This window comes from Branchiostoma floridae, chromosome 1, assembly GCF_000003815.2.
Source record: "Branchiostoma floridae strain S238N-H82 chromosome 1, Bfl_VNyyK, whole genome shotgun sequence".
Lineage (NCBI taxonomy): Eukaryota > Metazoa > Chordata > Leptocardii > Amphioxiformes > Branchiostomatidae > Branchiostoma > Branchiostoma floridae.
In genome coordinates, this window is record NC_049979.1 from 16744150 (window position 1) to 16771292 (window position 27143).

The 27143-nt window shown below is 44.2% G+C and overlaps 2 protein-coding genes across 3 annotated transcripts; one reads left to right on the plus strand and one right to left on the minus strand.

Moving 5' to 3' along the window:
* The first annotated feature begins 7909 nt into the window (after positions 1–7909).
* LOC118417114 (muscarinic acetylcholine receptor M1-like) lies at positions 7910–25478 on the plus strand. 2 transcript variants are annotated; one of them, XM_035822519.1, is made up of 2 exons: positions 7910–8191; positions 21070–25478. In XM_035822519.1, the coding sequence occupies exon 2, from the start codon at positions 21100–21102 to the stop codon at positions 22954–22956; it is 1857 nt and encodes a 618-aa protein (XP_035678412.1). In that variant the 5' UTR covers positions 7910–8191; positions 21070–21099; the 3' UTR covers positions 22957–25478. The 2 variants fall into 2 exon arrangements, with proteins under 2 accessions (XP_035678412.1, XP_035678421.1); XM_035822528.1 differs by lacking the exon at positions 7910–8191 and adding an exon at positions 19902–20895.
* Positions 14623–16433, minus strand: LOC118417127 (muscarinic acetylcholine receptor M1-like). The gene has a single exon (XM_035822539.1). It carries the CDS (start codon positions 16430–16432, stop codon positions 14900–14902), a length of 1533 nt encoding a protein of 510 aa, XP_035678432.1. The 5' UTR covers position 16433; the 3' UTR covers positions 14623–14899.
* Positions 25479–27143: the final 1665 nt, after the last annotated feature.

Consider the following 27143-nt stretch of genomic DNA (forward strand, 5'->3'; position numbering starts at 1 on the left):
CACAAAGTCGTTTTCTAGTGCTCCCGGCCTAAATTATAAGTGGCCCAGGGCAATCGGGACACCGCGTTGATTTCAATTCGAGGCCTGGTTCCAAAGACTTTTTCTGCCGAACCCGCACGGGAGACGTGAGTCGCCCGCCAGATCTCTCCTTAGTTTCCTATCATCCTTTGCACAAATTCTTCACGTTGGCCCTTTCTTCCCGCCAAAATGATTAATACTCATGATACAACGTGATGAAAACTCCTTGGTACAATGTATACATGTCTATCCTTTCACAGCTTTTCTTTTGTCGTGAACGAGCAAGAAGATATGTCTCCAGTTTCCAGAAAACCATGTTGTGGGCCTTGTTGAAGGGAGCTGTCATGCTCGTGGGGCAGCAGTTTATTATTTAGCATATCATTCCAGACCGGATTTCTATTAGACGTAAACAATCGCAGGTCATTTGCATGCGGCGCTCCCATCTTGGGAGAGCAGAAGCCACCCAAATACAACAACAACGCTACAATCTTGCCTCATTCTGAAAATGTATATAAATCGATATTTATCCATCACCCACCAGTAACTGAATTTTAATCCTTACTTTCTTATCTCAGTTCTGTTTCCTTGTATTTCGCTGATCTTCAGAGAATAATTTAGCCACACAAACACAACAGCCTAAAACAGCGTCGTAAAAATTTGATATTGCCAAATTCTGAGTAAAATAAAACACGTTTCATAGGCTTCTAACGCCCGCAGTACCGGTCCCTTATATTCTCATTGATTTTATTTTAGTTTGCTTCATACTTCGTTCCTTTTCGTTCCTTTTCGTTCCTTTTCGTTCCTTTTCGTTCCTTTTCGTTCCTTTTCGCACTTTCGGTAGACCCTGCGTAGGTATACTGTACAAACGATTTATATACCACCTCATTGATTTTATTTTAGTTTGCTTCATACTTCGTTCCTTTTCGTTCCTTTTCGTTCCTTTTCGTTCCTTTTCGTTCCTTTTCGTTCCTTTTCGTTCCTTTTCGTTCCTTTTCGTTCCTTTTCGTTCCTTTTCGTTCCTTTTCGTTCCTTTTCGCACTTTCGGTAGACCCTGCGTAGGTATACTGTACAAACGATTTATATACCACCGAGATCGAACCAAAGGTGTTGTTTGATGTTTGCCACCATTAGATGGTATGTGGGCGGCAATAATTGCTTAGAAAAGGGCGTTCTTATTGTCTGTACAGAAAAGCTCACAGGTATGACCACAGGGATGTTTCCTTAAAGGTTGTCGCCAACATAGTTCCCAAGGCGCGGTCCCAAGGCTTGTACTGTCCAACCAGTTTTACCCACAACTATCTGAGATCAAATTGAACGACTGTCTTTTCTTCATAAGTATGCAACCTCTGTGCCCTGGAATCACCGCGCTGTCCCATACCTTTGTCCGTTGTGAATACTAATGGTAGCGAATGCTCCATGGATATTCTTTACAGAAGATTAGTGCCACTTACCGGGAAGACTGCAGCTAAATAATTGTGCATAGGTCTACTTAAAGTAGATGAAAGTAAGAGCGTCATAATCGTGTTTGCCACACAAATGTCTTGCCAATTATTTTGCTAATTTTGTGCCTAAGTTGACCCATCAGGGGCTGTAGACTGCATGTAAACGCGTAGGGACTGTTGGTCCTTCGGACTGGAGTGCATGGATCAGAGAACTACAGATACTGTGCATAAACGAAACAAATCCCTGTATATCCACTGGCGGATTGTTCTAACCAAGGATCTTCAAACAGATCAAGAAGGAGACGGGAGGTCTACTGCCATAAACCATCTGTATTACTTTGGGGACAGTTACGTTCAACGATCAGGGCAGTTGTGGTATTACCAATGTTAAAAGTTATTCGCCGTTCTGGTTTGTCCTTGTTTGGCCACTTGTTTGGCCGTTGCACCAACTGCTTCTGTTACACATGTTCCCCATGCTTACATGTGTAAAGCTATAACAGGATATCAGTTTTAGGAAACTATAACAGAGCATCAGTTCTAGAAACACCCACAGTCCCACACACAACTTACTGTAAATGCATTTAATTTCGCGGTAGCGGGAAAAATGACTTTTCGCGGTGGTTTTAAGTTCGCGGTGAAGTGGTCACCGCGAACATTAATCCACCGCGAACATTTCTGCATTTACAGAATCTACTGCGTTTTAAAGCACAGTTTTCTATGTTTTATTGCAACAAATAGTTGCTGTATGAAAAGAACAAAAAACTGTATGAAAGACGCATGCAGCAAGATCTTAATCCCAAACCCCCGTTATATGGACCAGTTGTCTTGAGTTATAGCAGTAGGTCGTGCATGGTGAAATGAGACCGCGTGCGACACACGACTTTTCCTCATGCGTCACCACAAACAATGTACGGAATTAACAAGCGGCAGAAAATCTTGAGCTGCCAAAGTGTCTGGGCTTATCTACCACACAGCACTCCAGGCTACCCCATTCAGCAGACTCACGCGACCAGAGGTGCTTCAGTAGAGGCTGATTTATCACAGGTGGTGGCTTCACGGCCGGCGGAGTGCCGATCCAATCTGTCCCAGGTAATCCTGACTCATGAGTACCGCCATACCAGCTCCGGGACAGACCGGCCAGCTGCGACCTTCCAGCCAGTAAATCATATTACGATCAGGATTCGGTTTCACCAGACAAATTATCGCGAGAAACACCTTGAGAATCAAAGTCCGTCGTAACGAAGGGGCTGCAGTGACCATTAGAGGTGTAGCGGTACGGCGATGAGGAACATGCCTGAGGACGTCTCCCTACATCTCCTGCAGTACAGGAAGCCCCTCGAGTTCCGTCGGCAGAAGGTACGTGTGGTCACCTGGAGTTATGTAGCCAGAGTTTATGTGAAGTCAGCGGAGCATTCATGGCTCTGTTTCCAGGAGATACCTGGAGACATCTTTCAGTTTGTATGAAATCACTCCTCTATAAGCGACCATCGAAGTAACCAATCCGACTGTTTCCTTCCACTTTGTCTTGGATATGAAAAAAAATGATAGTCCCTGTACTACTAATTTTGAGTGAGTCTTAGAAGAATCGCAATCCTTTCATCTCCATTCATGCGTTATGTGCAACGTTTTACGTCGCATCATAAACTTATCTTTCATCCTTTTCTCCTTGAAATGTAATCCTATTGTAAAAAGAAAAGATGACAAGGTTTCCTGAACATCTTTAAACATCTGGACCAAGAAGATTTACTGCCTAATATACAGTCACTTGTGTCATTGGAAACTGTTTCAAATGCACTCGCTATGCTTTTATCCACCATCTATCACTATTGATAGATTTAGTTGTATTTCAAATACATGTTTATTTATTTATCTAAATTTTATTTATTAGAATTCTCCATATACGAAGGGTATAGCGAAACAGGTGTCAAAGATCACCTCTTCAAAGCCGCCATACACACATGTTCGCACGTGTTTACACACGGCGGGGTTATACCCTTTCGCTGGCTAATTATAAGACGGGGATGCGCCAGGTCTCCCGTCCGGGTGATTTGAAGTGAATCACCAACTCCAGACAGAAGGGTTTGCTCCATCTCACACCGCACCATCGCACGTGTGGGGGTTCTTTAACGTGCATAGGGTGTGACTCTCCCCATACACGAGACCTCCATTTAACGTCCTATCCGAGGGACGGCCCTAGCCGAAGCTAGGTACTCATTTTCACCTGAGTATAGTGAGGAAAGCAGTGTAAAGTGCTTTTCCCAAGGACACAAGATCGGTGACACGCAGTCGGATTTGAACCCGCGACCTCTCGGTCACGAGGCACAAATGCCGCCGCTGCGCCACGCGACTTCACATATGACTCATGTATGTGTCAGACGAACCTACCATTTGTCGAACACACAGGCTGTGCTGTTCTGTAAGTTATGTCTTGAAGAGTTTGACGTGTCATCAAATCAAAGTTTTCCGTGTTGTAAAGAAACCGAGGAGTAAGGTTGAAGCATATTTCTATCTGACCCCACATCATATATGCATGCTTGGAATTCAAGGCAACAAAGATACATCTATAACGCACATAAAACATCAATAGACCTGGTTTCTTTTATTTCATATTCTTTAAAAGTCATCATATACCTTATCATTCATGTACAAACACCATGTTGGTCTTCAGACACATACAAGACATTTCCCCATTCACGTCTCTTACGATATTCTGTAGCTACTTTAACGTTAACTATGTAGCTGTGAAATATTACCCAAAGATAGCCATACATATGCTATGCATACACCTAGTGCCAACTCGAATCAGATCTTGGAAAATTTCCTCAACACACGTAAGATGGACTAAGCAGCTGGACGTAACAATTAGTTCTTGCGTCAACATTGAAGAGGTATACGTAGCTGTTTTATGATGTTGACAGTAAAGCAAGCTTAAGCTTGTATCACTTCTCTGAAGCGTAAGTCATTTCTTGAGTGGGTTTTCTCTACTGTCACACATTGATCGGATCGACTAACGTGACCTGAATCAAGCATGCAGAAAATATTGCCCCTCCTAGCGGTAACTAAGCGGCCCTTATCCGTGGTGTTGTGAAGAAATACTAACAAAAACAATTACCGACTGGTGACATCCGGCAGAGCAAGTCCTTTGCGTATAAGACAGATTTGTTTATGCTATTTACTTATTTGCGCCACCATGTTTGCCCCACAATGTTTGGCCCCACAATCTTCTTATTTACATACCTTGTTGACCTTAAACACACATAACATTGCTTTTGTACAAGCAATAATCAACATAACGCTGTGTGTCATGATATTCACGGTTGTACCTTTCAACAACACTATATGTTCGCCGATATTTCACAATACTTGAGCGACCCACGGCCGTGTCTTTATATGCGTTTTACTTGCACCTCACAGGAACGTAGCGCGCGGGACCTTTACCGCACGCTAAGATCAGAATTAATTTCAGGCCCCCCACTATGGCAGCCTGGGAGGCATGTTCGCACTGAAGTAATCAGGCTTGCCGTAATTTGGGATCTTGTAAATACTCCAGTGTTCAATACGAGTCCAGAAATCACCTTCTCCTGGACTCGCAGGGGAAGCAGACATGACATAGCCATTTGGTAATGAGAAACGGTGACAGCTCCGCACCAGTGTGGTGACCGCAATCTGGTCTGATCACCTTCACAGCCAGAACCCATCTCCCCACCCAGCACCCAGCACCTTGCCTGGAGGACATGCTTACATCTGCAGTCATACTGCGTCGTAAATGTCTTTAGGAGAAGATTGCGCGATGTAACAGCGGCTAGCTCCGTGTAGTTGTAAATCATGAACGGAAAAGTTGGTACATTCTGGTTCACTGACCTTGAAATACTTTTGCATGTAAGCAACTTTGTACACTTACTCTTGTGCCTGACGATGAAGTACTTTTTGCATGTAAGCTAACTTTGTACACTAACTCTTGTGCCTGACGATGACATACTTTTTGCAAGTAAGCTAACTTCGTACACTTACTCTTGTGCCTGACGATGAAGTACTTTTTGCATGTAATCTAACTTTGTACACTAACTCTTGTGCCTGACGATGTATGCGTTCGTCAAGTCTTCCACTGAAGGAGGCAGCATAACAGAATCTATAACTACAGTCTTGCAGCTTTGACTTTTTATCACTTGTCCTGATGATAGACCGTTCTGCGATGGTGTATTTCTCTCTACGGAAATGTTGTCATCCTAGATTACCGTAAGCCCATGGCTCGTTTTCTCGTTGTCCGTGGCTCCATTCTGCGGCTAGAATCGATTTTACCGAGCGATTTCATGTTATATTGGGCGGGCGGTATGGGCTAATGGGAATTAAAAGAATAAGCAGAGAAAGGATAGAGTCACAAGGGGTATGATTCCTGTAGTGACACGAAAACATAAAATGCTACAGGGGAACCTTAATGTTTCTTCCTCTGTACAGGATAGGTCATCACTCACACATCGGGGAGATCTCAGGGCGCCGTTTGGCCTGCCTTGACTTAGGAGCGATAGGCACTGCATCATCTAAATGACAAATCTAACTTTACCAACCATAAAACGCGCCATTCCACACATGGCCCAGGGCACAATTTCGTTTCCAAAGGTCAGATAGAACATTTTCTCAGCGCCCTTTTGTGCTCAAGCCAACATGAAGAAAGATGACCCGTTCCGGCGCGAAGCTACTGCGCTGAAGATCCGTTCCCGATGGTGATTTTCCCCATAACGATCAATAAGGTTTCATCTACGGGATTATGTTCGCATATTCCCACCTACAGCTTTATGTTACCGGAAGGAATTGAAAACTTCAGAAGCCATGCTGTGCATATTTACCACTTGCACCACCTATACTGGGCAGGGAGACACGGTATTACTGCCATTCGTGGGGTGATGTTTGCATAAAAACCACGTTCAGGGTGAACTCTCTTCATGTATAAATTGGAGTTACAATCGATGTCTGAAGGAATCAACTTGAAAGAGTTTAGAGGCTTCCATCATTGAAAATGTTGAGCACTTTCAATGGTGCTGAATCATTTGATGCTCTAAACACATCTGCTTTCCATCTGCATGGATATATCTGCATTGTTTTAACTGTCTTCAATCGGGCCCAGATGAATCGACCCATTTTACGACACGGTAATTAGTTCAAACAATCCGAGATTAATCAGTGGCTTCGCCTCATTAATCGAGTCCTCTGCGCAGTCTTTGTGCCGGGAAAAGATACAGCGAGAACCATGACAAGATAAGAACACAGCGGACATGTTGTCTGAACATCAGAACTGCAATCGCCCCAGAGACGCCAGCCTCATCCCAGTTTGCTTCCTTTTGACTTGCACACGTTTTACCTTAATCCAGCCGTGGCCCCTCTTGGGTGATTAATCCATCAATATGCCATGACCCAAACGATGATACCACATCTATGATAAGCTCGCCGTAATCAGCGAATTGCTCGTGCTAACAAGACCCGTCTTATCATAATCCACTTTGTTGCTCTCAGACGCTTAACGATAGTTTGTTTCAGTTGTAAAGGCAATGTTTTACAACTTTGTTGCTCATGTGACGAACAACCTATGAACGAACCCGTATACGTGCGTTGACGAGAAGCTGCTGTACGACTTACATTAGCAGGTCTTCGACATTACGTCTCAATATTTAACGTAGTGAGTGCTGTTTGGGAAATAGCCATCATCTATCCTAAGAATGTAACGAGAAAATAGTGAAAAGAAAGCATTGAAGGTAACGTTACCGATTTGTCAAGATGGATACCGTGTAAAATACAACCCACAATCTAATGTCATGACGGTGTAAAGAAATGCCATTTAGGTGCAACGAGGAATGAAGGTGTTACAACATCCTTCTAACGATATTTTATTACATGTGAACCGGCCTGACGTTTATTGCACAACGTGCAATTGGTCTTTACAACTGAGGCGTGATGGACGGAAACAGAAGTGATGCTTACAATCTCGAAAACGAATTGATGGTGTTATAAAGATTTTATACACCATATCCGTACACAAGTAAGCCGGCGCGTACAAACAAGCTTTCAATCAGTCCTTTGATCCTCGAAATCACGCTAAGCCCATGTCACGTGACCTAAACGGATGTACGACGTCAGTAATGGGTCGAAAGTGCTCTATAGTTAATAGCGGCCTCCGTCTCGGTTGATATTGTCGACAAGCCCTAGTGTACATTATCCATTTCAAGTCATGTGAACCCTGGGGTCATTTCTACTTGAGAAGGATCAGAGGAGTAATCAAAAGCTTATCAGTACGAGCTTCGCCTTGTGTTTGGAAATACGTGTAGCAAATGAAAGTTTAGTTATTTCAATTACCACCACGGATAAACTTTTCATTTGAAATGAATGATATTCATTATTTACATAAAAACGGGAAAATCCTTATTTAGCAAGTAAATTGATTTGGTCTCCATGTAGAGTCTATCTCTAAAAACAGCTTTTAATTTCAAACCATGGCTACCTCTATTGCTGCCATACAGCCATACATTAAGTAAAGGTACCTTGATACCGTTACATGTGATTGTTTTACATACACGTACGACTGTTTTACATACGTTATCGCTCCCGCCATAACAGAACAGGCGGCAGGAAGTCGCTCGGAGGGAAGTCGTTTGCTGAAGCGTAGCGGTGGTCGACATATGTGAAGGATAGCCGGGACGTTCAGAGAAAAACATGCCCCAGGCGACATAACAACCAATCAGGTAAGCCTGCGTACTATTAGTATTGTAAACCTGTATTTGACTCTTCTATTTAGGGAATGTATTGCATTCTACTCATATCATCAGTACTGGCAATCTTGAAATAGACATAGTAGGCATCATCATTTGGTATAATCGTCTTCGACTTCGGGCCGTCCCTTTTCAATGGGAACCTGGCGCGTTTCAAATTATTGCTACACATCGGGCATCCGTCAAATATCCTTTGTTTTGGAATCTTTCTCTGGACACCATATCATGTTCATCACCTGTAGCAAATCTCAATACAAAAGTGATGTGGCCCTGCCCATCTTTTGAGACGACAATTTAGCTATTTGACGTGGTTTGAATTTTTGCGGACTAAAATATCAGAAGCATAATTTACGAATTTGGGAATCTTTCTTGTGTCTTTTGTTTTTACTTTAAGCACACATACCAGAACAATGATATGGCAACGATAGAAAACGTTTCAATGGACGTAAGTCTCGAACAGCTCGGTACAGAAGGAAAATGTGGCAAAACAAACGTCCCTCTAGATCAGATCATCCTACCCAACAGACTGTTTCTTAATAGTAAGTAGTCTTGTTATGACTCAGGTTCAACCAGAGACATGAATGCAGAAGCGTGAAGAAATTGCAGGGAAAAGTTTATCTTGCAAAGAATTATGGCTGGTACACTTGCATGGCATACCCATAAGAGCGCATCAAGCTATTGTAAATCATATTCATTCATTATCAACTGCGTTTGGAGAAATGCTAATCAACGTTGCTTGCTAAAAGCTTCATTAAGTGTACACAAAGCCTAACTAATTATTCTACAGAGAGGTAGATGTAGCAGTTATCAAATCATAACTTATGTGTCGCGTAAATCTTCCTACTCTATTTGAATGTCTGTATGTGCAATGAAGCAGACATTAAGTACCGAAGTACCGAAATGATGGCCTTTGTCTCTTGGCTTGAACCACTCCCTCGGTTCCAGTTGAACACAAACTTTTCTCGGAGCAAACTAGTAATGGGACGTGTAACTTTGCTATAGGTATTCATGTTCACCTGAAGTTGTGAGGTCCTCGGCCAATCTTCAGACTTGATTATCTTTGATTTCGTGTTTGTGTATGTCGATGTCAATATAAGCTGTAAAACGTGCAGTACCATAACGTCTTATGCTGTTTCACAAAGTATTCCATTGAATGGAACATTAAACGCTTCTATCCTTCCTCGCCTTTCTTGCCTATAACACCTTTTTTTTCCATTTCTGTCACAGCTCTCAAATATTGGGGGAGGTTGTTGTTGTTGTTTTAACGTAGACTCAATCGCTTTGTGTATCCTTCAAGACACCCTTCAACAGAAAAATCAAATTTATCTATTCTTGTAAACTTTAGTTTCAGCAGTAGTGCCGGTAATTTTGTGGCGTCACGGCTGCAAAGATGCTGCCCACACCCGAGGCGCATCACGCCGCCTAGACGTAATCCGAAGTGACGGCTGACATGCCCGACACCTTTTTACGCCCGGGTGTGAGCGCGAATGGGTTCCCAAGTGCGGCTGTATGGATGGAGTGGAACCGACCTGTCGGGCCGAGTTAGTCCAGTTGTCCTTCAGTCTGAGAAGTGCGAGTGGGAAGTAATGAAGGACGGAATCATGACGCTAAGCAGCTCATTTAACCTGACAGGGAAAAAAACACCACTCGCTTTTTGACAAACGACTGAGAACATCCATTAAGAAGTAGTCTCCATGGTAGCGGAAGTGGGACTAGAAGCCGTGAGTTCGATTCCGGCTGTGTCACTCATCCGACATTCACGCTACAGGGACAGTGTTGCAGTCCGTTGGACGGGACTAAGCCGTGGTCCACTGTTGATTGTGCTTGTCGTAAAGAGCTAGGGGAATTTCCCCGGTACAATGAACCTGTAAATACTCTACATAGCGCCTGTCCTCTCTGTCACGACCAGTGGAAGACTAGCTCTTCAGTGAGCTAAAACTGGATCGAGATCACTTTCCTTTCCTCCTTCCAAACGAGAACACTAATTACATCAACCATATTGCTACTCATAATGTTTGGTTTATCATGTTAACCAACAAACCACCTTAGCCAAAGCAATATGGTTGATGTAATTAGTGTTGGCGTATATGTTTGCGATTGGTAGATGTACGTCATAACAAAGGAGTGGTAAACATTTTGACGCTGGTTTCAGATAATACAGAGATTGCTGGCCAAAGTTGAAACTATTGCCAGACGGTGGACCTATCAGTTTTCTGCTCCTACGTTAAGTCGACATATCTAACAATATTTTCATTTATGGTACTTTAATTGCTACATTTCGCTGTTTTTTGCTATGCATACATGATTTGTTATCGTACTGTATTTGATTTCTTATCGCAAATTTACTATTAGATGGCTTCATTTATGATACAATAGTTGCTATATTTCCTTGTCGTTAATCATTTGATTGTTACTGATCTGTGATTTGTTATTTTTCGCTTCCTATTTCAATTATTTCAATAGAATTGTGTTAAGTATTTGTTAGAAGGGGGCTTGAATAAGCCTAATAGGCCATATCATTCTCTCGCACGGTATTTCTATGTTATTTAACTTTTACTTTCTGCAATTTCTTTTACGTCCACACACACACACACACACACACACACAGGGACCGCGTAGCGCAGAACCGGCTCGGGACCGAGAGGGTTCGAATCTGGCTGCCGTGCTACCAATCTTGTGCCCTTTGGAAAGGCAGACGACTATCCTCTCTTTACTCAGGTGAAAATGAGTACTTAGCTTCAGCTAGGACCGTCCCTCGGATTGGACGTAAAATGGAGGTCCCGTATCTGGGGAGGGCCATACCCAGGCGCGTTGAAGAACCCCCACACGTGCGATGGTGCGGTGTTCGATGGTGCAAAATCCTTCCGTCTAGAATTGGTGATTCTCTACAAATCACTCGGACTCTAGGAAGAATAGTGACATAGCAGTCACTAATGGAGATCTGTATAACCAAACCAAACGTAGCTTTTGTGGAAATCTCTTCTTAGGATACGAAATGTGACTGCAGAATTAGAGGAAACCCAATGTCAAATCTATAGTAGACTTTTATACTATAATCTGCTGTTGACTACGCCTTAATGATTGCTTTCATGCTCACTCTTATTGCGATACGATCTTATTTTTGTGCTGTGAGCGCGCTCTTTGGGTAACTATCCGATTGTGGTCATATGACATTTCTATCGGATTTTGAAGCCTTATGTATGTTTCCATTACTTCACTAATCCCAACCGTAATCAACATTATACAGTACATATATCAACGTCGACGTCCACAGTAGGGAACTTGCAATGCCCTTGACACCCATACTTTAGGATTGCAGAGTCAAGGTAAACTAGACGTCTTGGTACTACTACTTTAAAGATAAACTGCCAGGCAGCTGTCAAAAGAACTAATCAGGTCGTTGTGATGAAGATGCATCCACCTTGAAGTGAAATATAATCTACTTAGAAGTAGTTTTAATTACCGCCACGCTTTCGAACGTGGCCAAGCGGGAAATGAAAGCAGCCATCGCTGTCAGGACTTCGATCGCAGATGAGGAGATATGTAGCGCACTGTGGGAGTGTAAGCGGAACCTGATATGACTATCTTGGCCCCATTTTCTACTCTCGTGAGCAACACCGCCTCCGGTGTGCTCAAGATGGATGGTGACAAGGCCCTGGTGTGTATGCTTTACCGTGGTAAGTGCAATATTCTCTGGGAATTTACTGCTCTTGGGATTTCACGCCTTATTTCCCAGCCGTGACGCTATGCAGTTTGGTGTGTTTTATTCACAATCGAACTGTCAAGCCATCCCCTAAACTCTTTACTGCTATTCAATCTTAGGGAGGGAAGTTCCTGAAAAAAGGAAACAGTATGGTGTTTTCCGCCCCAAGAACTGCTGCAATCCAACAAAGGACCGCCTCTGAATCGAACAGGTGCAGTACAGATGCGCGTCGCAGTGGATAAGGTCGCTTCTACAAGGTAGACATTTCTGGCACAGGTGCAAGAGCCGCGCGCAATTGTGTTTTCGTGCACAACATATCTAACCTTTGAGACCTTAATTATAACCTCATGATAACACTAAAACAGACTTAGCTAGCAGACATGAGTCATGATAGTTCTTGCAATCCGAATACCATGTTCGTTCTTGTTTCTCGTTGTGACGCTTTCTTAAGTAAAACCCAGATGTAGAGCATCAGCCTGGCAGACCGGGGAACGCCGGGACCGCGCCGAGAGGTCGTCTTTAGATACTGCACTTCCAGCAGGAAAAGGAATTTCCGCTGAATAGTTACTAGCAGCAAAACGACAATGTGTAGCAAAGTTTTACCTCACTCAAGACGTTCCAGAAAATAGTAGGAGCTTTAGAAACTGTGTCTACGTGGCCACATCCATCTAACCTTTACCGGACGGTTTATCATCCTTACGTTCCACTTGTCCAGAGTCTTAAACTACACTCCACGCTTGAACCCACCGATAACCCGCACTGATTGCTCTGGCGGGAGATATGCCCTAACCTTGCCTCTCAGGTCGTGCAGGGCCGCGGGCAACATACTGAGTGGGGGATTACTGCTCCAAGATGCCCCTTCAAGATTAATGAAGGTCAAGAACATGGCAATCTGGAAAGACTCTATCCAGAGCTCAATGAATACTAACTTTGTCTCATTACATGGGTGGTATGAATGGACAGATTGAGTAGCGTTAATTTTTCATTTTAATTTTCAACAAATATTGTCTCGTGTTGTACTCGAGATCGTCTTAATGTAAGTTAATCATCCCTTACTCATAGCTATAGCACTGAGGTTGAGAAATGAATCTAAAATTAAGTAACATCCAATATTCTTTTATTCCGGTTAATCAGAACACATAGTATGAATAGATGATACAACTATCCAAGCACTTGAAGTTTTGTACGGATGTCTCTTCCCTAGTGGACCACATAGCTAAAATGTTCGAACAGATCTTTCCGCTATTTTACAGAGCTTTGCTAATCTCGTCATCCAGTGTCCCTAATGTTCCTTCTCTTTTGCGTTCTTCCTCACAATATGTGCTTAGTCCACGTCACACCGTTTCTGCTATAACCGCTGCTTCATTAGTTTTCCACATCTACAAAGTTTTATATCGGTCTCAAGAGCTTAAGATTTAAGGTCTCGTCTCAATGAGAAAGCTCCATCCTTGATTGCCTACGTCATTGACAATCCTGTGCTGCCTTCCCCTGAGTCCTAGGTGAGTTACAGAGTACTCCCACCCAAGTCATTTAGAGGTCATGAGAAATAGCCATCTCAGTGAACATCCCTGGTGACTCCACGTACATTGAATGTCAATTCCACGCACGATTACGAATGACGTTTGCGGTAGCGAAGTACTCTCTAAATTTCCGGGTAATCCTAATGCTATACAGAAAAACGCCGATAAATCACAATGACAGGCTTGGGGTATATTCGGGACATATAAGTAATATCACAACCTGAACCACTGTCTCGATATGCTTGAAGGCAAGATAATAATGATAGGCATAGTTCGGCATTATGTACCAACAAGAAATATGTACTTTCATGCACTTAAGTAAGCATGACAACTAAATACTTTTTTTCAATCGTGTAGATGTATAGAAACAACTTACGCATTTTCGGCGTGGTAAGGACTACGTCTTTCTTTTCCGTGTCGATGCACAGAGGTGAAAGTGATGAAGCGTGTTTTGTAGTGTGTACAACGTGCGAACTGATCATGAATTGACCCAGCCAGTGTTTCAATCCGAAACAGGGTAAATAACAATCACCCAAGGAGCTGACTTTGAGAAACTGTCTGGTGAATTCTGTAAGTAGGCGAGTTTTAGACATCTGACGGATTGCCCCACAACCACTCTCAGTGTTAAAAGCATGACTCTTGATCCTGGTAATGGGTTAGCGTCTCGTGATACTGTGTGTCATGTGCTGACAGGAAAAGCTCGTTGTGCACGACACTCACGTTTTACTGTGGTCCTAGTCTCGGCGATGTACCAGGGCCAGGTAAACAGTGTGGTAGTCCCTGTCCTTGGTGCTGAACACCATCACTTGAACATTGTCGCTTAAACCTTCACGTGAACAGCGTTGTAGTCCCTGTCCTTGGTGCTGAACACCATCACTTGAACATTGTCGCTTAAACCTTCACGTGAACAGCATCGTAGTCCCTGTCCTTGGTGCTGAACACCATCACTTGAACATTGTCGCTAAAACCGTCACGTGAACAGTGTCGTAGTCCCTGTCCTTGGTGCTGAACACCATCACTTGAACATTGTCGCTTAAACTTTCACGTGAACAGCGTCGTAGTCCCTGTCCGTGGTGCTGAACACCACGACATGAACGGTGCGGTAGTCCCCGTTCCTGGTGCTAAACACCATCATACGAACAGTGCAGTAGTCCTGTCCATGGTGCAGAACACCATCACGTGAACAGTGTGGTGGTCCCCGTCCTTAGTGCTGAACACCATCACACAACCAGTGTGGTGGTCCCTGTCCATGGTGCTGAACACAATCACGTGAACAGTGCGATAGTCCCCGTTCATGGTCCTTAACACCATCATGGGAACACTTTGATAGGTGAAGTTACCATCACCTGATACTAAAAGGGCACTGTTATACAACGGTCTTGTTTGATTAATAGATTCATGTTCTGAACACTAAGTCTGCTCGTAAGTGTCTCTTCAGTCAAGGTTTAGAGAGAATCTTCAGTACTTGCAGACCAGAACGTCCTTCAGTGTTTTCCTAAATGTCTTGTTGCAAAAGGCATAGCACCAAGGGTTGATTGTGCTGTTGACGTAGCACAGCCAGTACCCTACGTCCCAGACTATCTGTGGCACTTCACAAAATGGTTTAAATAGCACAGTCACACTATATGGTAACCAGGTAATGACAAAAGCTAAGAGAATGGCACTCAACATTCGTAGAGCCTTACTCGTTCTCAGCAAGTTGGCAAAACTTCCATTTCTCCTTCCCCTTCTGCCCTTGCTGTAGTGAGCATTCATTCTGGTGAGTGGAGCGCCACGCCTGCGTCTGGTGTCCCCCGGTGAAGGAGCCCGGGTGTTTGGGTCATCTATGATCTCTGTTGCCGGCATTTTGGCCTTCTTACCCATGCTTCCATCTTTTGATATTTTAGTGATGATGTTGTACTTCTTCAGTCTTGAAGCGTGCTTTGTGGGTTTCTCGGTGACAATGTGTTTCGTTTTGGGATCTGCCTTGGTGGGTATGCTATCAGGGCTCTCCAGTGACGATTCATCGTCCTTATATGATGCTTTTCTTGAGATGGAAGGACGTTCATCTCCTTTTCCACTAGGGTCTACAGCGTCGTGCGCCTTAGCCTGGTGGCGATGTCCTTCGGATAGCTTTGCCGAAGACGTTAGCGAAGTATTCGATCGGGATGTTGTAAACTTGCTACTTGCTTGCAACACAGAAAGGTTTTTCTGTCTCTCCTGCGTCTCCCTGTAGATCCTGTAGTACAGAGTACACATGATAATGACCGGGATGTAAAAAGCCACTGCTATGGTTAAATAGTTCACGTAAACACTGTCCTCTATAAACTGGATGTAGCACTGGCCCTCCGGTACGTTCCTACCGCCCACGATGTACTGCCAGCCCACGATGAGCGGTGCCCACACCAGCACCGACGTCACCCAGGCCAAGGCGATCAGACAGGCGGCCCGCCTGGGGGTTCTCTTGGCGCGGTACGTCAGCGGACGGGTGATGGAGAAGTAGCGGTCAAAACTGATCACGCACAAGTTCATGACGGAGGCGTTGGAACTCACATAGTCCACGGTCAAGTACAGGTCACAGATCGCCGGTCCTAAGGCCCACCTGCCCATCACCATATACACGGTGTACAAGTTCATGGACAAGAGTCCGATCAGGGTGTCGGCCACCGCCAGACTCAGCAGGAAGTAGTTATTGACGGTGTGAAGTTGTCGGTTGACTCGGAAGGACACGAAGACCAGAATGTTTCCTCCGACGGTGATGATACTGAGAGAACAGGTGAGCAGACATATCAGCACCACCTCCCAAACCTGGTGTCCTCCCAGGGGGTCTAAGGGCGGTGCCGTGGTCACGTTACATTCCGGCGGGAGGGTAGTGCTCTCGTTGCCGCAGATCACCAAGTGGTCGCCCGGTGTTGGCCATTCTGAGACAGCCATCCCGTTGCTGAAGTCACCATCTGTGACATTTGTCCCAAATGTCGGCTCTAAGGTGGTTGCATTGCCCTGAAACTCCATCCTGTCCGGCTCGTCCCGTGAATATAAGAGGTGCTTCGTCGGAGGGCCCTATGCCATATATGCAGTCTTTTCGACGAGTCGGCTATGTAAAACTACACACCACTTTCCATTGCTGAGACTCACTGACTGTTGTCTACGGGAAAGTGGACGCCAGAGCGGGGATGTGCGACATATTTACCTCAAGACTACATTGTCAATGACATTAAAATCCAGAGCAACCCAGTTACTATCAATAATTGATGTGATTTCTGTTGAAGATGTTCCCTGGTTGGCAAACGTTAATCAAATAAAAGTTCCACTGGAAGTGTTCTTCTATTTGCTGACGCAGATGACGTTCCCTAGGGGAGGGCTGAGTCTGTCCGTGGCTCCGAAAGTTAGGGATCTTTCTTGCCCATCGGGAACAAGCTATAGCTAGTCTTTCATTTATTACGTCTCAGACTGCATACAAAGGTTAAAGGACATGAAAGAGAGGACGTGAATGGTGCCCATACTGATACATCCAGCCGGTGATGGGTTCCCTGAGGCAGGGACTCGCCAGAACACAAACATCCCTCCTCCCCGGGTTTAGTTATTAGCAATCTCGGTGTGCACGTCACTGGTTTTCTCCAAATCCATGTCCGTGTGGGGAACTGTCATTCGTATGTCCTTCCCTGTTGGGATAAAGGCGTAACTGCTTTATAGTTTCTGTTGTACAAATAATATCAACATGACGCATGGCTTCAACCATCATATGTGACAGGTAACGAGGTATTCTGTGTTTGACTGACTTATTACATCACCTAATTCTGGTCTCGGTTGGTTCATGGATGCACAACAGCGGCATACACGTAGTTACATTCCATCCTCAAACAACCGTTGTAAGGAAATGTAACGTCAAAGGCAAGTATCTCTGATCAAATAAATTGAGAGTATCAACTATCAAGGGCTGCAAAAACATTATGACAATATAACGTTCTCGAAAGATATTCAAAGGTTACAGTTACGCTACAATTCCAAAGAAAGCCGACAGGCGACTGGAATTTGAAGAAATTCTTGACCCATTCTTCCTTTGACTACCTTTTGATATAGCCTGTTAGCACAATGTATGTATTACTTCTAAAGCTGTGCTGGTAAACACGAGCAGACAAAAATATAATATTCTTGGTGGACGTAAGCACAAACATACCTGAGCTGTACAAACTGCTTTAAAACTCTTGCGGTCTGCGGTTCTGACTCACACTATCACTGCGCGGTGAGAGCGGAGGCTGCAGACATCCATGGGCGGTGGACAGGAGGTCTATGCTACTCTTCAACGCTCCAGTGTGACACTGAAACCCGCTAGAAAAGACGTTGTGCCAGAAAATGGCCCTCCAGACAAAACTGATGGCCTGTATAATGGAACAATCTTACTCCGACTGGGGATGAAGAACAGTCGACTAAATGTACCAAGTTGTTTGAGATCACACGCTGTGATGATAAAAGGCAATTTGAATGGAGTTTTGCTTTTGCTCGACATCCTGTGCCCTCGGGACGCGTGCTCGGCCACAACCTTTGCTCTAAAAGCGCTACCCTTTCTCTAAGTGATCGGAGAAGCTTTCCGCTATCGATCTTGTGCCAAGTCACACTCTTTGTTAAAGCCGCAGCCCCTCGGGGCAGTGGGAGTTCCAAGTCTAACGTACAGCGTGCCTTTGCCACGTGCGTCAGCCGGGACGTCAACGCTGACGCCGTCCCTGCGGGGGTTTCTAGTGCTTTTATTTCCGCAGAGATTTGTTGGCTGCCTTAATTCTTACATGTAGCTTTCGTGTCAAGACTTTCACGTGAGAATGGAAATCTACCGACCTTCACTGAGACCCCAGGGTAGATATGAAAGTATACGAATATCACGACAAAGGAGGGATACTGAGTGCGGGACACTGGGATGTCTATGGTAATATTTTAGGGGTCTGTGACAACGCTCCGGGGCCTAAACAATCGCAATAACAAAACGTTTCAAGCAAACATTTCAAGTCAAATGTAAATAAACATTTGACATGGCAATCCAGTACAGTAGCCCAAAACTTTTGAGTGGCTCTTAGAGCCTTGTTCTGTGGTGTATCTGATGTAAATAATACCCCCACCCATCCCTGTGCCCATCCGGTATCCACCCTTCTGATCATTTCCTCATTAAACACGGGAGGTCATACTTTATAGCCTTTGTATACCTGGACGGTACAATAAAGAGCTTGTTCTAATGGATATGTGGCGTTCAACATGCGTTTACTTGCAATAGAATAACGTTTCGCTAGCTGGCGTATTGAAATTACTATTACCCCAAGGATGTAACGATTAAACAAGCATACAGCCGCAGCATGTCGACTTTGTATGAAAGTATGTTTATTTTATCACTGCCTTAACAAAACAAACATTGCTGTAGAGATGGGAACTACAGTTTCTACAACCCAAATAGTAATATGCTTCCAATTATTCTGTAAATTCGCCAAGAAATGAATATCATAAAGTCACGGAAAGGCATTAGTAAAATTAGTCACTTCCCAAGAGTATTCGTTCATAGTCTGTCGAGTAGTTATGTTACAATATCTAGGGGGCAATTTCGAGCTCCAATCATCAGCAAGAACTATGGAGACTTAAGGTGGTAGCTCACTGCACCTGGGGCACCGGTGCGGCACTGCGGGGTTCAAAGATACTCAACGAATGATTTCAAGAGATCGGAGAAAATAGCAAAGCAGTGCCGTAGTGAACGAACCCCTCAGTGCCGCACCGGTGCCTCAAGTGCAGTGAGATACCACCTTTACATACTCAAGTTTATGTTGCACGTATCATGACTTTATGTCAGCACCCATCTCTGGATATTGTAGATGAGCTAATACTAAAAGCGTTAATGGAAAACTTCGCGTGCCACCGATCCCCACTGGACACACAACGTCTCAATACGAAATTTTGGCCTATCAGAATACGTATGCTGGTGAGGTATGTAGAATTTCTGAATCGTTATTCCGCCTGAGGCGTAGTTTCTGCAGCCTTCGATGTAACATGTCGTTATTGAACAGGAAAAGTCGCACGCAAAACAGTCTGACGAAACGACTACATACCGAGCGGTCACCACACCCGAAGAAGCGCAAAGATATCACATTGTTTATCGTTCTGGAGCTACGGGTAAACCAAGGTGGGGCAAATCGGAGCAACCAGGGACTTAGGACTTATAATTACGTGCCGGATACAACTGACAAGAGATTACCCACAGGACACACAGAGCTAACGGCCAACCTTAGGTCTCACTTCTACACAACTGGTCAGCTCCACAACTCTGCTGTGAACGGCCGCAGGCCGGTGTGTATTTTGTGATAAGCATCCTACGTTTACCTGACGTCACGATGACGCGTGCAACAGAAAAACACTATTCATCTGCGTCAGAGTTAAGTTATGACATTGGATTGGTAAAAACAAGGCCACGACCCTTCAGTTCATCGCCAATATTGTCAGAGAGTGCAATGTTTTCAAAAATGATAGTGAAAACATTATCATACATTTATTTTTCTCTACAAATGTTTGTTACCAGATTATAAATGGACATCTGATCTGAGAGTGCCGGTTTACATAGATGTGTCCGTCAGCAAACCACCATTAGCGTAAGACTGACACCACGCGCAAGAAGTTTCGACCAGCACACAAATCGCTCTATATGCTGTACAGGCAGTCACGTCGGTTCGCAATCTATTCCCGCAGAGTGTATTATTTGCATATCTCAGCACTATGTACATGTCTCTTTCCACCAGATGACGATCAGCCCCAAGGCGAAATTAAACCCATAAGTCATTCCAACGTAAAGAGTGCAGATGTCGCCTTGTACAAGATCACACGGCAACCTAATTGATTTTGGTAAAATTCAATGGCACGAAAATAACGGCGTTGCATTTAAGAACAATGTCATTACATCCTAATGAAATAAGACCTAACCGTAGAACCACGTCTGCCACTATCTGTGACTGTTATTCTTCTTTATCTGTTTTGTGCATCGTGTTTGTCACGTTATCTTGCACGTAGTGCATTACTTGAACAAACGCGCCTATACAGATGTTTGTATGTACATAACATGTGCTCTACACGGCATACCATAATGAGAATAGACTTTGATCCTCAGGTAGGTTATATATGAATTTATGTTGCACTTTCTGACACAATAATCATACAAAGCGTTGACTTAACGTCAGAAAAGGATGGCAATGGTGGCGAAAATTCCATCAGCTCCCTGGCTGTCGCCCACTTATTACCTCATTCCTGTAGTATTTGCACGTCGCCACTTCATTTGCTCACCATCAGATTGTTTGCAGTGGACCATAGAGATGGCACACGGCCTTTGTTCCCCGGCCAAACATGTACACAATACTTAACAGGCGGGGAGGCCTTGATGGATGTTGTGGGTGGGGGTTCCGGACTGGAGTCTCTTGCACTTTGTTGACCCCATTAAAAGTACATTTCTGCCAGAAGTAAATATCCTGCAGTGTTTCTAGCTGTTGAAAACTTGATATTGAACATTTCATGAAAGGAAGTCGGTGAAAGGAGTAATTTGTAGGACGACCTTTTAGTTTAGTGGACTTTTGTTCCGTCCGTTGCCACGTGACTAGCTCTAACAGGTTGTCATTCTGTCGTTCCCGTTCCAGGATGGAGTATTGACATGACGGCCAGGTAAGATGGCGTTCCCGACGATCCCGCCGCCTGGCCCGGACTACACCACTCCGCTGTACGGGACAGAGGTCGTACCCGTGGTATATGACGCCGTGAACGGGACGCCTGTGTGGTCTACTTCCGGAACTTATAACATATCTTGTGGTAACGAGAACGCTACTCTATTACCGGAATGCAACGTGACCACGGCACCGCCCTTAGACCCCCTGGGAGGACACCAGGTTTGGGAGGTGGTGCTGATATGTCTGCTCACCTGTTCTCTCAGTATCATCACCGTCGGAGGAAACATTCTGGTCTTCGTGTCCTTCCGAGTCAACCGACAACTTCACACCGTCAATAACTACTTCTTGCTGAGTCTGGCGGTGGCCGACACCCTGATCGGACTCTTGTCCATGAACTTGTACACCGTGTATATGGTGATGGGCAGGTGGGCCTTAGGACCGGCGATCTGTGACCTGTACTTGACCGTGGACTATGTGAGTTCCAACGCCTCCGTCATGAACTTGTGCGTGATCAGTTTTGACCGCTACTTCTCCATCACCCGTCCGCTGACGTACCGCGCCAAGAGGACCCCCAGGCGGGCCGCCTGTCTGATCGCCTTGGCCTGGGTGACGTCGGTGCTGGTGTGGGCACCGCTCATCGTGGGCTGGCAGTACATCGTGGGCGGGAGGAACGTACCGGAGGGCCAGTGCTACATCCAGTTTATAGAGGACAGTGTTTACGTGAACTATTTAACCATAGCAGTGGCCTTTTACATCCCGGTCATTATCATGTGTACTCTGTACTACAGGATCTACAGGGAGACGCAGGAGAGACAGAAAAACCTACTAGAACTACAAGGAAACACAAGTACCAGAACATCGACACGATTCCGAAACACATCAACTATGTCAACTACATCATTCCTAACAAACTCTACAATCAAATCTACATTGTCCACATCTACTATCAAGTCTACTACAAGTGTCGGCTCTAGTATGTCCAGAGAGCCTATTGCACTTAGCAGTATAGAGGAAGGATCAACCACCAGCAGTACACCCAGAAGTAAGCGTTTCTCCTCACTTTGTAAATGTTGTGTCGGAAAGTCTAGCGAAGATAACGACTCAGCTAGAGATCTCAGTAACTTCAGCACACCGACTGACCACGCCAAGGTTCTGATGAGTGCTGGTTCTAGTTCGTTTGTAGACAAGAAGGCAGGACCGGCCCTGGAGATGAGACATGTGTCTCTGTCCGTCCCCAATGGGAAAGCACATCGCATGACACCGCCCAAGACCGAGCACCCTGCCTCCAGGTACCGCATCGTTATCAAGCTGCCCGACGAATCGTCCACGGACCCTGAGGACCAGAAGACGACAATAACAATGACTCCGGATTCAGATGATTCGGACGACAATCTAGAGCTGAAGGAGATGACGCCATCCCCACGCCCGAGCCCTGAGCCGCCAGTCAGGCCTCGGCCATCTGCAGCATCACTTTCAGCGTCACGGCCAAAGCTAAACGCGGCACAGTTGTGGAAAAAAGCTGCCGAAAACACTACACGGACTAAATTAAAAAGCGACCGTGCTAGAAAAATCTCAATGGTTCTGAAGGAAAAGAAGGCAGCAAAGATGCTGAGTGCTATCCTCTTGGCGTTTATAATTACGTGGTTGCCATACAGTGTAACGGTACTGTTCAAGCCCTTCTATAAGGTTCCACCGACCGTCTGGGATGTGGGGTACTGGTTGTGTTACGTGAACAGCACCATCAACCCGTGGTGCTACGCGCTTTGTAACAGAACGTTCAGAAAAACGTTTAAGGACATCCTGGTGTGCCGGGTAAAGAAGCAGACCTTCAGACAACTGCAAAGCAAAAGACTGTACTAAACGCACGTGGGTAAGACAGTTCTGATTTTAACGACACTCACATAACAGGAACAATGTCAATATTTAACTTCACTGTTGTGGATGACGTAAACATACAACGGGCAGGTGACATTTCACAAAAATGATGAAGGATTGAATCAGCTGTAAGATGAACATGTGGACTGCACGTTTGAGGTATTATTATCCAGTGTGTTTTCAGACTGTCTGTGTAACTGTGTCACGGTGTATCCCATCTGTCTGCGCCATACTGGCGTCCATCAACAAACATTTAGTCAGTAGTGTTTGTATTTACAATGTTGTGGGACAGAATCTCAGCGTCTTGTCGTACGAAAGCTGTCTAAATAACGATCAGGTGTCCGAAAGTAATTTTATCAGGTTGGTAGAATATAGGATACTGAAGATTTCATTTACACGGCCAGTAAATACTCAATAAATTTAAACGTAAGCAAGTGAGTATTTACTTGTTTAAAAGAAATATTCAATACCTTGTTAAATATTCATGTAAACTAATGAAACGTTTACAGTCTCTACATATTCAGTCGCTCTGTGGGTCTGTGGGCGACCCGGTAAATAGGTATCTGACAGGTGGCCGCCATGTTGGGAAGAACAAATAGTGTCCAGAAGTGTCAAGTCACCGCAACAATACGTCACTGATAAATGCGGAGAGAATATCTGGCATTCTACACAGTAGTGTCATATAGCAACCACTCACCTGGCGGTTGTCTGTCAGATCTTTCAACAACACTATAGCACCATAAAGTCAAATCACAGATGACCTTTCTGATAGGTTTCACTATGAGCCGTTATTCAGAGTGGAGCCTCGTGTTTGCACCCATAATAGGCTAGAGTTGATCTAGTATTCTGATTGAAGTGGAGACACTTTATAATATCAATAGTATGGTCATGTTCGTGTGTACCAGGCAGATATAACAGGACTGTTAAAACCGTGACATGCCGTTTCTGTCAGAACAGCACAAACAGAGTACACTTTACAACTCGTCTGGTTTACCTGCTGTTTCCATTACGCTAGTGGCAAACGTAAAGCAGGTTAGAAGGGTTGAAATAATCAGTGTAGCATTTGTAAGTAGTAACGACTAAGGATACTACTCTCCTTGCAACCAACGAACGTCGTTCTGTACATATTCTATGTAATCAGGACTGTCTCTGGCAGGACCCATCCCTCCGTCCCAGGACAGAGTGATATTTTGTAGGGACGGAGACACATGTCACCCGTCCGCCCCAAAAGTCTGACCTTCATGACATGAAATCAATGAAACATAAGAAGCTCATTTGACAACAGAAAACAACAACATGGGCTCCCAAACAATGAAAATTATGGAAAAACCTGGAGACAGCCCTGACATAGACACAAGAGACCAGTTATCAACCTCTTGCCCTTTGTGAACAAACGTGACTATCATATTTGTAGTTGAGATAGCGTGATTATTTGGACAGGAACGAGTTTTTAAACTGCCCACTCTAGAACATTAACGTATTTGTATGTAATATATTTGTAAGGTACACGGAGATAAGAGACTAGATAACCATCAAAGCCTTAAACACAAATTTGAGAGTGTGTTCTACAAGGAAGTTAGCTGTTACATTTTAGAAAAGACGGAAGCCTGGTAGACAGATTTCCTATACATACATTCAGTCTACTCTCAACAGATTTAACTAATACGGAGGAACTGCTAATACAGCTAATACTAATAGGCTCGTTGTTCACAAGACTCGCAGGTGCGTTATTTGGAGCTGTTCTGTGGAGCATAGTGATGGCGATATGCTGTTATCTGCAGTGACGACGGGGACCACCCAAAACTGGTCGTGACCTTTTAACCTTTGTCACCAATGGTGCATGTAGAGAGCACGCTTTGGGCGTTCTCTCAAGGTGAACAAACATGTTTGCTCAATGTCACACATGCTTTTAGGACGTCACTGGTGCCGTCTCATGTACAGACAGGTTTTGTTGTACCGTGGTTTGTATATAAATGAGTATAGTAGCTCGGCACAGATCCTCTCATATGGTGCGGTATTGCACACAAAGGCAGGGTAGGTAAGAGCACAAAGTCCACGTCATTTGTCATTGTGTGGCTGGGGCAGCTTTAATACAACAGACTAATCATAAGCAAATAAATTAAACTTCCTTAACACTAGATTTTCTCTTCAGGGCAGACTCGTATATGTAATAACAAGGCTGCTACTACTGCAATACTGTGTCCATTTTTCCTCCTCGTCTATATCTTGTACCAATTAGCATTAAACGTTTGGTTAACCCTCATTTTAAGATTTGATGTAGATGAATACTTTTCAGTTGTTTCTGTTTACAGCTATACCTACCCCCAGTATCTCACGGATCTCAATCAAAATCCTGCCGTTACTTCACGGAAAGAAAATGAGCATTCCAGGTTTGAGGTTCTAATTCTATTTTCACATATTCATAGATTTGTTGACAACAACTAATGGTGGTATTAGGTGGCCACCATCACGTGTAACGGGGGATACCAATGACAAATTTAAAAAAAAAAGCCGAAGAATTGATCAACTATGAAGTTTGTGAATTTTTCATCTCAGTCAGTCAGGATATTTAGTACAGATCTCCGTTCAAAGGATATTCCACAAAACCGAGATCAAACCACTGTTGGTTTAATACAGAAACGGTAAGCCGAAAGATAAAACCTGTATCCTACTTTCAGTTTAAATCACAACATAAACAGGTTAAGACCGTAAAAACATCCCACAATCCACCTTCAACGTCCTTTCAGGTGCAATCTCACTACACTTGCGTCAAGCTTGTATCAGTGCGGGGTTCGTTCACTGCGTCACTGTTTTGTTATTTTCTCAGATTTGTTTATAATTTAGATATTGCGTAATATGTACCCGTATGACTTAGAAGAAGACAAAATACACAAAAAGTAAGAAAATTCATTCTTTATCTCTGACATTTGTTGAGCATAATTCGAACCACACAGTGACACAAGCTTGACGCAAGTGCAGTGAGAGGGCACCTTTAACGACGGACGGTCATTAAAACATGAACCGTCTACATTTTGAATGCCGATATTGACCTGCTCACTCAGATATGACAGCCAATGACAATAACGTCGTGTCCTCATAGCTAGCTCACGTTAAGTAATGCATGGAAACGTGTGCCCTGAAGAGAAGTCATCCGCACATCAATGTCATTCATTGTGTTTTACGGAGACATACAGGTGCCCTAGGCCCTGTATCGTGCTCTGTGGCAGAATAAGTTCTACCAGAGCCGTCTCCTTGTAGAAGGAACTGTATATCTCCAGGGCTGTGAGTCAGTATTTCTTTTATTACTGGGAATTGAAGAAGTCCTTATCTTTTCTCCAAACCACATCTGCAATTTGCTCTTAGAAAAAATATATACTTATTGACCCCAGGGGATAAGAAACTCACTATCGGCATATCTTATAAATAGGATGTCTCATTTCAGAAGTGGGTTATGGCTGTTAGGTATATTTTCCTGGACCCGAAAAGGCGTAGGATCCGAATCGGTCTTTTTCAAGACAAGGCACTCACCGCCTGATAAGACGTAACGAGAAATCGATCCATATATACGGCTGTCCTTGAGGAGTAGGTCGTAATCTTAAGCACTGGTTGAGTTTGTGGGCTGCCAGGAGCGGTACCAGCCTGTGTTTTACATAACGATCTGCCCTACTTTTACAACAAAAAGCTTTACAAAGTACCATCTGGCTTCTCTAAAGCACCACACACAAATTCCCAAGTATATGTTCCTTTCAATACAAAGCTAACAACGAAATTAACTCAAGAGATGGGTGGTTGGGATAACGGGCTCATTTGTTCACAGGCATTAAACCATTTGACTGCACGGGCGTCAGAAAGTCCATTTGTATTCTTCATTGAGATCTTTTGAAAGTCTAGTAAATTATCCCTCTTTGCCTACGATGAACAATGGTAGTTATAATGTGTATGGCTAGCTTTTCTACGTTCTGTACTGTTTGTGAGTTTCAGTCAATCGGTGCTTCGTGACAGGAACAATTAAGACCAAAGCTAGGACAAAGAAGGCGTCTTGAATGACGTGTGCGTGGTCAATAAAGATCCGCCCGCCTCGCCCTGATGGTACCGGTAACACATGTTTCTACAGTCACATGTATAGGCTGGCCTAATGTTTCCTGTATGGAAGAGACACAAAGTTTCGATCC

Bases quoted from the DNA above. Each gene is read 5' to 3' on its own strand.
- LOC118417127 (XM_035822539.1), bottom strand. From the start codon at position 16,432: ATGGAGTTTCAGGGCAATGCAACCACCTTAGAGCCGACATTTGGGACA.
- LOC118417114 (XM_035822519.1), top strand. From the start codon at position 21,100: ATGGCGTTCCCGACGATCCCGCCGCCTGGCCCGGACTACACCACTCCG.